Genomic DNA, 13,928 nt, shown 5'->3' with positions numbered 1-13,928 from the left:
TCTCATCAGCTTTTGATACCATCAACCATGGTATCCTCCTAGATCGACTCCGTGGGATGGGCATTGGAGGCACTGTGGTACAGTGGTTCTGTTCTTACCAGCGGAGCCGATTTCAGAGAGTAAAATTGGGTGACCATTCCTTGGCCCTTGGAAACCGAGTTATGGCGTTCCGCAGGGTACCATCTTATCCCCAGTGTTATTTAACATCTATATGAAGGTGCTGGGAGCGGTCATTAGGTATGCTGATGACACACAGCTCTATTTCCCTATGACATCTGAATCGGGAGAGCCTGTGCAAGTCCTGGATCAGTGCCTAAACTCAGTGATGGGCTGGATGAGGGCCAATAAACTGAAACTGAATCCTGGCAAGAGGGAAGCCCTGTGGGTGAGCGGTTCCTGAGTCTGGGAGATAGGCTCATTGCCGTTCTGGGTGGAGTTTCATGCCCCTTGAAATATCAAGTCTGTAGTCTGGGGTTACTCCTAGATCCATCGTTGTTGCTGGAGGCCCAAGTGGCTGTAGCGGCTCCAAGGGCCTTTTACCATCTTTGGCCGGTTCGCCAGCTACAGCCTCTCCTGGACAGGGATAACTTAGCCACAGTGGTACAAGCGCTAGTAACCTCCAAAGTGGATTACTGCAGTGTGCTCTATGTGGAGCGGCCCTTAAGGCTGCTCTGGAAGCTGGAGCTAGTGCAGAATGCAGCAGCTCGTACAAAGCCCTAAACAACTTGGGACCAGGATACCTGAGAAAGTGCCTTCTCCCTTACCAATCTGCCTCTCACTGCGTTCACCAGAGGGCATGCTCCTGGTGGTTCCACATGGACCTGTGGCCCGATTGGAGTCTACCCACAGAAAAGCTTCAGTGTGGCAGCCCCCTTTCTTTGGAACTCCCTGCCCTTGGAGGTCAGGCAGGCGCCAACACTGTGCTGCTTTTGGCGCCTCCTGAAAATAGTTATTTTCCAGGAAGTATTCCTTAACTAACCAGCCACGGTTTTAATTGGCATTCTGGTTTTAAAAGAACAATTTTACTAATGGTGTTTTAATTCTTTTTATCTTTTTACTTCTTATGTTCACCATTCTGGAATCTGTTTTAGATATGGAGAGGTATACAAATGCTGTAAATAAATAATAAATAAAAATGTTTAAATAAAAAAAAAAATCAGAGGTACCACAAACTAGAACTTGAAAGGACCTTGACCATTGGCTTATAATCCAGAGAGGCATGTTATAGCAATGTATGTGATCGCTTGATTAATACTTTAGTATAGTCTGAGCTATCTGAATGCCCTTTATTTTTACATTCATAATTATGTGTTTAATGTCCATTATTGACATGCTAGCATATTAAAAAACATTGAACTATTTACCTTCTGGGCTTTCTTCTATTACAGGCATTTTCATTTGTGGTGGGTTTAGAAAATTATGTTTTAACAGCTGCTGAGGGCTCCATCTTTCTTTATCTTCCAAGCAAACACACCTGAACATAATTCAGAATAATACAGGTTTAATATTGGCATAAATCAACAGAACTGGTATTTGTACCTACAAGACTGCCTACTTTACAGACTCACAACTAAAGTTGTGACACTACGTAGGCTAGTGAGACCCTTCCTGGATCAACTCTTGTTAGTACAGAGATAGGAAGAGGCAGCAGCATTCCAGAGAAAGGAAAATTAGATTACAAATACGATAACGTGTCAGTGTGTTCAGATAGTGACTGAATCACAACATTTTTAGCACCTACAAATTGCAGCGCTGTACCCAACAGTGAACATTTACCAGCAGAACAGACAAAGTTGGGGGAACAGATCCCACCTCCCCTTGCATGCCCCCAAAATCTACTGCGGTAGTCCAGGGGACCCTCTGGAGCAGATTGGGAAGACAGGGAGGAAGGAGAGGACAGGGAAGACCTGTTGCGGAAGTGGAAGCCTATTCTCATGACACTGGATGTAGCCCAAAATACACAGTAACCAATAGGACTTCACAGCAGAGGTGCAAAACCACTTCCAACCCGAGGGCCAACTTCTGTTTTGGAGACGCTCTCAAGGGCCACGTTCCAGTGGTGGGCAGGGCCAAAGACAAAAGGGGCGGGGCCAAAATACAAAAAAACCCCGGCATGTTTTAGCTTACAGCTCTTACTGCCAGCAATTAAGCATTAGGAGAGGCATTCCAACCTTTTAGGAAGAAGGGGAAATGCACAAAAGCTGGGAGACCACCAAGTGATCAGTGGTTGGGGAAAAGAGGCTGGGGCCATCTGAAGAACCCGCAAGAACCGGAATGGGATCCCAGGAAGGGTGGATTTGGCTCCCAGGCCTGAGGTTCTGCACTTCTGCCTTACAGCCCTGTCAAATTCCCAGGACTCAAAATTCCAACCCATAATCCTCTGTGATTCAACTTATTAAAATTTTGTTTAACCAAAGAACCTCACAGAAAATTAGTGTACACTGAAGTGAAATATTCAGAGTATATTTCTGTACAAATAATTTGGAAGCATGGAGGCTCAAGCAAAGACCCAGACAGGACAATAATAAGAAGATCCCTTTTATGTCTGTGATCCAAAGAAACTTCAAGTATACAGGCAGAAAATACTAGCGCTAGCAGAATATTCTTTGAAGTATTCATCAGAGTTCCCACTGCTAAGTAACAACTTGCCTCTTCTATTATCTTGAGTTAATATGGCGAAACCTTCAAACAAAGTGTTTCTGGATGCACAGCCTCAACCAGGGCACCTAAATAGTTCCCGTGGTTTGCTGTCTCTTGAGTCCATTCATGCTGAAACCACTACGAACAATACTGTTAGAATCCCCATCTTAATAAATTCTACGTTGTAAGCAGTTTTGGTAAAATTAATTATTTATAACTTGATGGGAGAGGAAGAACAATAATGAGAAATGTACATACTTTTTCAAAAAGTCTTGAAAATCAGCAGGTAAATCATTTGGAATTGTGACTGGATATTCCTTAGTTATTTGTCCCTGGCTGAGAGCAAGCAGCATCAAGCCCAAGCACCATACATCTCCTTTTTTCCCTGGTTTGTTTGGCAAGGCATCCTCACTAAATCGAACCCTGGTTTGCTCAAAGACATCCTCCTTACAGATATCCGCCAAGCGTTTGGAAATACTGTAGTCTGTCACCTTGATATTTCCTTCAGTATCCATCAGAATGCTGGAAACACCCAGGACCTTGTGTACCACTGAATTACTGTGTAGGTAGTCAAGGGCTGACAAAAGCTGGGTTGTGCAATGACGCAGCTGATCCATCGGAAATGGGAGCTCTTTGTCCAAGTACATAGAAAGGCTAGATCCACTAACGTATTCCACCAAAATGTCTACTACAATCGAGTCATTGTGCTCTTTACAGCTCATAGAGAGGTAACGGACTATGTTGGGATGGTTTAACTTCATCAGAGAGCTGAACTCAGCTTCTGCTCCCTGAATCTGTTCAAAAGAAACAAAAATATAAGTGAGAGTTGCCTAAATTAACAAACTGGTATCGCCTCTCGTTAGAGGGGCCTTCCATACCAGACACCGTACAGGTTCAAGTGACCCAATGCAAGAAGCTGAAAGCGGGTCAAAGGTCATATGTTGCTCACTTCTAAGTACTCATGTACTTATAAACATTTCTATCTTTGTGCAGAATGCTTCGTGAGGATCTGGATAGTGGAAGGGAAGGACAGGATTATGGAGATGGCCAAGAAGACACAGAACATGTATGTGACATGTACAAGTTCCACCCATTTAGTACTCAAAACTTACACCTCCCTCTCTTGGTTTTTTAAAGCCCTTGGGAGGCACTCTCAGCACAAGCTACTAGCTTTTTCCTTATTATTATTCCAAAGCTATCTATGCAGACTTCTAGGTTTATAGTTCAAATCTCAAGCAATTTAAGTGCCCGTTGTTCTAATACTGTCTTAGTATTCACTATTGCAAAGTGCCCATCCTTCACCATATGAATGTAAGGTGCCGTAAGGTTAATGTAAGACACACAAAAGTGCTGTTACCTGTTTTTTGCATTTTTCAACCTTCTCCTTTTCTTGACTTGTGAGAAATTTTCCCATTTTCTTTTGCCACTGAAGGACCCACTCATGCACGAAGACAAAGTTGCCAGTGCACATCTCCAAAGCGTTGTAGACTGATTTACCAAGTTGCTCATCCTTTTCTATACAGAGAAATATGGATAAGAGTATCGGCTTCTAATGAAGACAATTTTACAGATGCCAACACCATTATAAAAAGTTTCTCTCTTTCTTCTAAGTTCTGGCCAACATACCTTTTCGGCATTAGTTCAAATTGTTCAACACATACACATGCACACACAAAAGGGGGTGACTGTTCAACGTCTCTAAAAATTTCCAGCAATAATTCCACTGGTAAACTTAAGATGCTACGGTTTGGGCAAATGCTGTAAAAATGTCTAGTACTGAAGGGTGCTTAATGAGAGATCTAAATGTTCACAATCCAAAAGAGGGCCATACACAAATGGTAGAGAGTTGCCTACAATGCCAAAGCTTTCTGGCTAATACTGTAAATGTTTCCACTAAAAAACAGACAAGTTGGTATTCAGTTTAAAATGTGGCTTCAGCATCAGGAGCTGCTAAAAGAGCAGCACGTACCAACAAGGCATTCGCTACATGTGTGGCTCTCTCCTCTGCATACATGGGAGAATTTATCCCCGGACGTTGCCCACACGTGTGATAAACAATGGAGGCTTGCTTCCTCCAAATATGATAGTGGTCTGTATTGTCATAGCATTTGTGTGCAGCTTGGTTTTCTGCAGCTCAGTTTTGAGTCTTCCACTTCCTTGCCATTTGGGTTTCTTTTTAATTTAACCTTTAACAATGTGTAGTCTTAATGTCCTAACTGTTCTTGTTTCTACAGTTTTAAGGTTGTATTGTTTTAAATCGTTGTGCACCTCCTTGACGGCTTTTTAGCAGATAACGGCAGTATATACATGTTAATAATAAATAAATGAAATAAATACATCCCTGTCCTTGGATCCTCATCAGATATGCCATGTTTTACATGTACTCTAAGCCTCGGGATCCTGGAGAATGATCACCACAGCCCTGTTGCTCTAATTTGGTGCTAACAATAGTGGGAAGCACAGAGCAGAACCCACTGTCAGCCTACTTTGTAAGGGTGCTACAAATTAGGAAACAGCAGAATTGGAAATAATGTTATAAATTTAACTATGGCAAAAAAATAATAATCAAGAAATGAATGAACTGGATTCTTCAAACTGCCAAGTGAAATTTCAATCACAGAATGGCGTTTTCCAGCTTCCAGCTTCCCTAGTATTCAGATGTTATTTCACATATAGGATCATTTTTATTCCCTAGACCTTTGAATGAAATAAAGGTAGCTTTTATTGCCCCCACATTTCTGTGGGAAAAAATACAAACACACCAGAAGTTCTTATATACAGTAATTGTTCCACATACCTATGCACTTTCCTTTGTGTACCTTAAGCTGTCCAATACCACTGGTGTTGAAATACAGAATTTCACAAGTTCCCGGAGAATCATCAGTACTGCACGAAGAATGCTGACGCTCTCTCCTACAAAGCAAACATCAGCTGTACTTTGCTTTCAGTTGCTCATTTATACTCAATAAAAGCCCTTCAATACACTTGGAGAGATAACCTAAGCCAATCTTCCCTAACCTGGTGCTCTCTAGATGTGCTGAACTACAAGTCCCATCATCCTCAGTGAGCATGGCCAAGAGGCATATACTACACATGTGTGCAGTCTTAACAGCAAGTTCATATGTTTCCTATTCTATTTGGTTCAGTAGCAACTTAAATTACAATTTAAAAGAAACAGAACTGCAGCTGTTAGTGTAGAGAAGCAAAAACGAAAGCCACTACAACACTTTGCTTTTTGTGCAGGCAATAGCTAAATGGCCTGGAACCAGAATGCATGAGATAATCCCTCTAAATTTATATTCCACCAGGCAGGGTGTAAACCCCACTTGCGTGCCTCTTAATTAGGTCCTGAAACGCCTGACCTCCATCTTAAGTGGGAGAAACCTAATCAAAATTAGTGATTTTTGATCGTGTCGGCACCACTTAGCAGAATGTGAGAGGAAGGGTGTGGAGAGTGACAAAAGCACAGAGTGACATGAGTTAATAAACTGGACAAAGCTTTATTGGTTATAGCATGAACAGGAAATCTATTGGGGCATAGAGGATGGATCCAGCCAACGAGCAGCATGCCTGCTGGTCGATATCCTCAGCCCAGCCCGAGGTTGAAAACTCAAGCGTCTGAGCTCACAGTGGCACAAACCACTCCTGTGAGCCCCTCCTCCTCCTTGGGTGTAGCAAGCTAACCAGCCCCATGCTGGGCTTTGAAGTCACGTCTCTCAAAATCCCTTAAGAGGATTTCCACTGTGGGGAGCAGACAGCCCAATCTTGTTCCCCACAACAAAATGGATCCGGCTGAATGCCTTCCACACTACAAAGCTGTGACAGATGAATCACCTTTTATATCAGCTATAGCTGCATTAACATATATACAAATATAATCATGCTACTGGGGAAGGGAACAACCCTGCACAGCTGAGCCAATTGTGTGTGCAGGTAGAATTCTTTCCCAGCGCCATTAACCGGTGGCTAACATATGTCTCTAGCAAGATGCAAAGGACAAGCCCTTTTTGTTTTGGCGTGGTTGGATGAGGAAATCCAGTCTCAATGCATGGCTTGCATTGAGCCAGCTTATATTGACTTATATAGCTTATATATATATATATAAGCTATATATATAGCTTATATATATATATAGCCAACTTATATAGACTTGGGGCAGACCAGAGAGAGAAAGTCTTCCCTTTGGTCCACCACAGAAGTCCTGTCCCCCGGATGTCTTAATGGAACCGGAAATGATTTGGTCTTTCCTGCCTCATGCCAGCTGCAGAGAATGTTGCAGTGCTGCCACTCTGCTTGGACCCTCATCCCATACTTGGCATTCCCACACTCTGAGACTTGATGGTGAGTCAGGAGTCATCTTTTTTACTATGTCTCTTGCCTTTACGATGGCAGTTTAATATGCTGTGTAGACTCAATCTTTATTCCCCTACCTATACTTGTAAGAACTTTAGAACTTAACTAGTTATAAAGATGACAGTTTTATGCAAAAGTACAGAAGAGTGTGTCTGTGTACTAACCAGTCCACACATTTAAGAGCTGTGTACAAATTAGTCCGCACATCTCAGAGCTGGTAACTATGCATGTGTGCCTGTACAAGTATTCTTCCATCATGTGTACGTTGTGACATGGGGTATATGCACATGAAGTTTTACTAAAACCCAACCCATTCAAAGGAACAGTGATACATACTTTGAACGCCCTGTGGAATGTGCACGATATTTATTGTTCCCTCCATGTTCTGTAGCACCTCCATTTAAACTGGCAGTTATTTTGTTCCCTGCAGTATCTCTACTGGTACAGATGTCCTGATTTGTCAAAGTGGCACTTTCCAAACGCTCCTGGAAATACAGAAAGGGGTGCTGAAAATCTCTTTGGTGCACCTGCATCCCTGAAGTCAGGGGTGTTGAATCTCAGGCCTGGGGGCCAAATCTGACCCTCCAAGGTTCCCTAGGTTGCCACACCCCCTTCCCCATGTCACCAGGAGGTTCCCACTTCCTCCTCTGCCCCACAATTGTTTGGTGTTTCCCCAGCTTTGGTGTGGTTTTCTTCCCATTCTAAAAGGTTGAAATGCCTCTCTTAAGGGCTTAGGTGCTGGCAGTAAGAGCTTTAAACTGAAATATGGTGATATTTTTAGTATTTTTGCCCTGCCCCTTGCTTTCAGCCTGCCCCTTACCTTTGGCCCTGCTCACCAGTGGAATGCAACCCCCGAAAGCTTCTTCAAAACTGAATTTGGCCTTTGGGCTGAAAGAGGTTCAATGCCCCTGTTTTAATTAGCTGAATATGTTGTGTCCCTGGTTGGAGTTCCACTTCCAGGATTCAGAGAAGCAGTCAGCATCATCATTATTATTATTATTATTAGTAGTAGTATTAGCATTATTATTTCCCCTGCACTATTACTCATGATGTCAGGATGGAGACTGTGAAGAACCCTGGTCACTGCAAAGTTGCTACTTGAGATAGCAGGCAGGGGCACTTACGCACAAGTAATTTCTTGTACACGTGGAATGAAAACTAGCACTTTAAAACACACTATCATACCAGGGTAAGGTAAAACAAAGTAATTCTAAATAAAATGGGACCAGGTGAAGACTGCTGCAGACACATCCTTGAAGTGAAGAAAGATTTGGGGAAGCAGTACAGAGGATCACAAAGGTCACAGGGTTTGATCCAGACTTGCCTCTCTGCATATGGAAGGGCTCTTTCCATTTGCACAGGGAACCAGGATCCAGCTGAGGTTACCCACTGGAGGAAGGGGGGGCAGCCATTTCCTCCAATTCTCCCTTTCCACTGAGCCTCCAGTGCTACCTGTTCCATAGGGTCTCTCAACTTCCAGAGCAGCGTGTCAGAAAGACTTGGGGCCTTTAAGCAATGAATAAATCAGTACAGATTCTGTAAGAGCCACTAAACTAAATTTGGTAAATATAAATTGCAGGAATGCACCCTGGGATGCATAGGGACTGGGAGCAGCACTGGTCAGCTACCCCCAATCCCCTATTTCCTGCAGCATGGAGTGGGTGACAGAAAGGGTTGAGATACACATTCTGCTGTCAGTGAAGCCCAAGGAGCAGGATACAATTACCCACCCGCACATGAGCACTTCAGAGAGTTTCCTGTTGACGCAGGGCAGCAAACAGCATTCCATGGGAGAACTGAATGTGCATACCTCCCACCCAATCATAACCTTCTTTTTGGAGGATTTTGAACCAGTTGAATAAATTCTTCCGCAGAAATTTGGGGGGTGCGCGCAAATCTGAGCCATCTCTACAAAACTTTAAAGCAGGAATATGGAACCTATGGCCTGCAGGGGTTCCTCATCCAGGCTGGCAGTTTCTTTCCATGCCCTCATTCCCTCTTATCTCTGATCAGCAGCAATACATACTTTTCCCTGATGAGCAATGAAAAAGGCTGCCTCTCTCCGTGGAATCTGAGTGGGGGTTGGATTTTTCAGCTTTGGTTGTGGCCCTGCCCACCACTGGATGTGCATAGCCCTGAGAGCATCTCCAAAATGGAAACTGGCTCTTGGGCCAAAAAAGCTTCTTAATCCATGCCTTAAAGTCTGATCGGCCCCTTCCCAGAGAAATACATGCTTTATTTTTGCACCTGGAGGCTCCAAAAAGGGATGACATACATTCTGAAGTAATTTATAAAGGGTTCTAATGATTAAACAAGGTTGATACACATACTTCTGATCTGACCTGGCATCCAAAGAGAGAATTATTTTAAAATACCTGTTTTGCTATTTCTTTCCTTTTTCTTCCTTCTTTCTTTTCTTCTTCCCTTCTCTGAATCTCATCAAGAATTTCACGTTGCTGAAATAAATATTATTGCAATGAAATGATCTCTAATCTTACTTCAGTAAGCGTTTAAAGAAAAAATTCTTAACTTAAAAAAAAAGTTTCAACTATTGCAAATGCAGAAACTCTTAGACAATAAAACTATTGTTTTGCTAAAAAGAGGATAGAAGGAAAAACATTCTCAGAGAATGTTTTTCAGAGTTAGGAAAAAATAAGTTCCCAATGTTCATGCTAAAAACAAGCTACTACAAAATGATGCATGAAATAGTACTCGGTCAAGAACTTTTTTATGAAGTTCAACAGGTTAGCTAAAGAGTTTACCTTCCTTACATTAACAGGCAGGAATACAATGAATGAACATGTGAACTAGACTGACAGGCAGGCATCCACAAATCTGCTCACCAGAGGCGAGTGCACTCAGCCTTCCAGTGAGCAGCACATCCAACATCAAGCAGTTCTTTACTCCAGAGAGGTCTTATTTCCACAGCAGCTTTTGGGAAGGTAAGAAACACCAAGATTCCCTTCTGAGCAGCAGGAGAAACACTCCTTTATTACATTTTACATGCCTCATATAAATAAGAACCCTGCCTCTCAATCTCAAGACCTCTGTGTATGCCAAAGGACTCATAGGAATAGTATGGACTGGTGGCAATCACAAACAATGGCTGGGTACTAAGCTCAGCCAACATTTTAAAAATAAACAGGACCACTACCATCCATCTCCGCACACCAAGCCATTTTTTAAATCTTGATGGAAATTCAAATGCAGCTTGAGGTGTAAGTGGGCTACTTTTCAGGAAAGACAAGCTCAGTATATTTTTCATTTTTAAATTATTACATGTATATCCTGCCTTTTTTCCTCCAAGGAACCCAAGGCAGCTTACATGATCTGCCTCTCCATTTTATCCTCACAACAACCCCGTGAGGTAGGTTAGGCTGAGAGACGGTGACTGGCCCAAAGTCACCCAGTGAGCTTTATGGTTGAGTGGGGACTTGAACCCAGATCTCCCAAGTCCCAGTCCAGCCCTCTAACCACTACACCACACTGGCTCCTATATAAAAATAGAGAGAGTTGCTGGATGACAGGCTACATGTGCAATCCTCATCCCATTGATTTCAACTGAAAAACTGGTGTTAATAGCTCAAGATTGAGGACAGAGGCTGTTTGGGTGGTCAGATGTACTGTGGGCGGGGCGGAGGAAAGAAATATGAGATGCTCTCACCATCTCCTCTTCTTTCTTCTTACGGTCTTGTATCAGCCGCTGCTGTTCCTGGGCTAGCCTTTCTTGTTCCTTTTGTTGATTCTTTAGCATTTCTTCATGGAAAGATTTTGAAGGGGGTTTATTGTAGTCACTGAGAAATGACTGTATATAAGCTGCTAGCTCAAATATCATCACCTGGGTAGGAATGGCAAATGTAAAATCTGATTTACCAAAGCATTTACAAGTATCAATCCCAATTGCACCTCTCTGAGGGAGTGCCATTGATCTCAGTAGAACTCAACTGTTTTTAACTTTTTATTTTTAAGTTGACTAGCAAGACCAGCAACGGTGTCTGCCAAATGTAGGCAAAGGACCCAGTTTTTTGCATGCATTTAGTGCTGACAATCCCTGCTTTAGGACCCCCTTTTGCATGTCTTTTAGTGCTGACAATCCCAGCTGATTCTGCTGAGTGCATACCTTGACACTGAAACCAGCCATGCATAAAAACCATTCTGGAACTGCATTTATATGGGTCTAAATCATGCTGGTAAAAGAGAAGCTTCAAAATAATTTCTTAGCAATGCATTTCAGAATGGAACAACAGAAAAGCAGCACTTTTTTAACTTAAAAAAATAATAATCGGAAACCTCCACTTGACAACATTCATGTTAACCATTCAGAAATATATGTGGAACACTATTAATGCTATTCTGTTATAATGAAGACAACTGAAAATGATACAGTAAACACTAATACCAGTGAAAGGGAGAACTTTATCCATCAATTACATTAAATGTATTCCTTATAATTATGCAATCTGCCTTTTGAATAAAATTTGAACTCATGTTCATCTAAGTATAGTATTAATGCTTTGAATAGATAATCAACATTTACCAAGTATAAGGTCAATGTCACTGTTCCATTCTGTAGAAGATATTATCATCTGAATTGTAATTGTAGATATTAAGATCCCATTATCTGCTGCAAGGCCAAATTGCATTTGCCGATAGTGAAAACCACGTTGGCTTTTGACTGACTGCAAAAATTTGGATGGACCTGGCAGCCAGATGATTCAAGACAAAGTTTCTGCCTAGTTCAGAACCTAGTTAATAAACCTAGTTCTGGTTTATTAGGTACACTGCTGCTGAAAGGTAACATTCAGCTGGCACAATGCATATCTCCTCTTGCAATATAATAGGATTTTTTAGTTTAGCAAAATAGATACAACCCAGACGACGGTTAACATGGCAGGCAATATTCTAGAAGGTACCTGTAGGACCCCCTTCATGGATTACTGCCTTGTTGTGGCAAAGGGGCCTGCGTAACTCAGTGAAGTCATAAGCTATGCCATGCAGGGCCACCCAAGACGGACAGGTCGTGGTGGAGAGTTCTGACAAAATGTGGTCCACTGGAGAAGGAAATGGCAACCCACTCCAGTATTCTTGCCAAGAAAACCCCATGGAACGTATCACAAGGCTAAAAGAGATGACGCCAGAAGGTGAGCCCCTCAGGGCGGAAGGTGTCCAATATACTACTGGGGAAGAGCAGAGGGAATTTCCAAGTAGCGCCAGAAAGAGTGAAGTGGCTGTGCCAAAGCCGAAAGGACATTCAGCTGTGGATGTGTCTGGTGGTGAAAAGAAAGTCCGATGCTGCAAAGAACAATATTGTTTAGGAACCTGGAATGTCAGATCAATGAATCAAGGTAAGCTGGAGGTGGTCAAATGTGAGATAGCAAGATTGAACATCGACATCTTGGGAATCAGCGAACTAAAACGGACAAGCATGGGCGAATGTAATTCAGGTGGCAATTATATCTACTACTGTGGGCAAGAATCCCTCTGTCAGGGTGGAAACTGAGCCCATAGAGCCCCAGAGCAGTTCTGATTCTGAGGAGGAACAGCAATCCATGGGAGAGGAGCCAGCTCATCCCTCAGAGGCACAGCAGCTGGCAGAGATTCCTCCTGCTGGCATTCCTGAGATAGATAGTGATCCTAGCGGTGAGTATGTGCGGGAACGAGGCTTGCTAGATGGTCGACGCAAACACAGAGAGCGATGGAGGGTGCGGAAAGGAGGTGTAGCGCCTGTTTGGCATGCAAGCAACAGCCGCCTCCCAAGGACCCAAGGGAAAGAGGGAAGATCTCTCCCTAGCCCATAAGTTCTGGGTCTTCAAGTGACTCTCTTTCAAACGGGGATCAACTGCCTATTCGAAGCTTATGCCACTCTGCTGTTCCTTGCTTTAGTCCCTGGTGATTAGCATCTGAAAGAGTCATTAAGTTGTAAAAGGATTAAAGCTTTGAAAAGAATCCTTTCGTCTGTGTCTCGAGTTGGCTATTGGAGTCTACTGAAAGAGGCCGCCAGGGCACTCCTGACACCCTCAGAAGAAATGGAGTAGCACTCATAGTCAACAAAAGGGAGGGAAAAGCAGTACTGGGGTACAATCTCAAAAACAACAGAACGATATCAGTACGAATCCAAGGCAAACTATTCAACATCACAGTAATTCAAGTCTATGCCCCAACCACTGAGGCTGAAGAAGCTGAGGTTGATCGGTTCTATGAAGACCTACAACACCTTCTAGAACTAACACCAAAAAAAAGATGTCCTCTTCATCATAGGGGATTGGAATGCTAAAGTAGGAAGTCAAGAAATCACCAGTATAACAGGCAAGCATGGCCTTGGTGTACAAAATGAAGCAGGACAAAGGCTAATAGAGTTTTGCCAAGAGAACACACTGATCATAGCAAACACTCTTTTCCAACAGCACAAGAGGGGACTTTACACATGGACCTCACCAGATGGTCAATATCAAAATCAGATTGATTATGTACTTTGCAGCCAAAGATGGAGAAGCTCTATACAGTCAGTAAAAACAAGACCTGGAGCTGACTGTGGCTCAGATCATAAGCTGCTTCTTGCAAAATTTCGGCTTAAATTGAAGAACGTAGGGAAAACCACTAAACCATTCAGGTATGACCTAAATCATATCCCTTATGAGGAAAGCTAGGGCAAACCTAGACAGCATAGTAAGGAGCAGAGACATCACCTTGCCAACAAAGGTTCGTATAATCAAAGCTATGGTTTTCCCAGTAGCAACGTATGGCTGTGAGAGCTGGACTATAAGGAAGGCTGAGCACTGAAGAATTGATGCTTTCGAACTGTGGTGCTAGAGAAGACTCTTACAAGTCCCCTGGACTGCAAGGAGGTCAAATCAGTCCATCCTAAAGGAAATCAACCCTGACTGCTCATTGGAAGGACAGATACTGAAGCTGAAGTTCAAATATTTTGGCCACCT

General features: G+C 42.9%; 1 protein-coding gene across 2 annotated transcripts in view; it reads right to left on the bottom strand.

The window, feature by feature from the left end:
- The window catches only part of EIF2AK4 (eukaryotic translation initiation factor 2 alpha kinase 4), a 65,643-nt gene that overhangs the window by 38,706 nt on the left and 13,009 nt on the right, over nt 1–13,928 (bottom strand). Inside the window, exons 4-10 of one of the 2 annotated variants that reach the window (XM_084845059.1) lie at nt 10,658–10,831; nt 9,369–9,449; nt 7,330–7,478; nt 5,438–5,553; nt 3,998–4,155; nt 2,899–3,434; nt 1,365–1,474 (exon numbers count right to left, since the gene is read on the bottom strand). In XM_084845059.1, coding sequence (XP_084701185.1) covers nt 1,365–1,474; nt 2,899–3,434; nt 3,998–4,155; nt 5,438–5,553; nt 7,330–7,478; nt 9,369–9,449; nt 10,658–10,831 — 1,324 coding nt within the window. The remainder of the gene's footprint in view (nt 1–1,364; nt 1,475–2,898; nt 3,435–3,997; nt 4,156–5,437; nt 5,554–7,329; nt 7,479–9,368; nt 9,450–10,657; nt 10,832–13,928) is intronic. The other variant, XM_084845070.1, reaches the window with a different exon arrangement.

The sequence above is a fragment of the Heloderma suspectum genome, chromosome 1, assembly GCF_057233095.1.
Source record: "Heloderma suspectum isolate Gila_16-S chromosome 1, 16-S_ref, whole genome shotgun sequence".
Classification (NCBI taxonomy): Eukaryota; Metazoa; Chordata; class Lepidosauria; order Squamata; family Helodermatidae; genus Heloderma; species Heloderma suspectum.
This window is presented reverse-complemented; position numbering and strand designations above follow the sequence as displayed.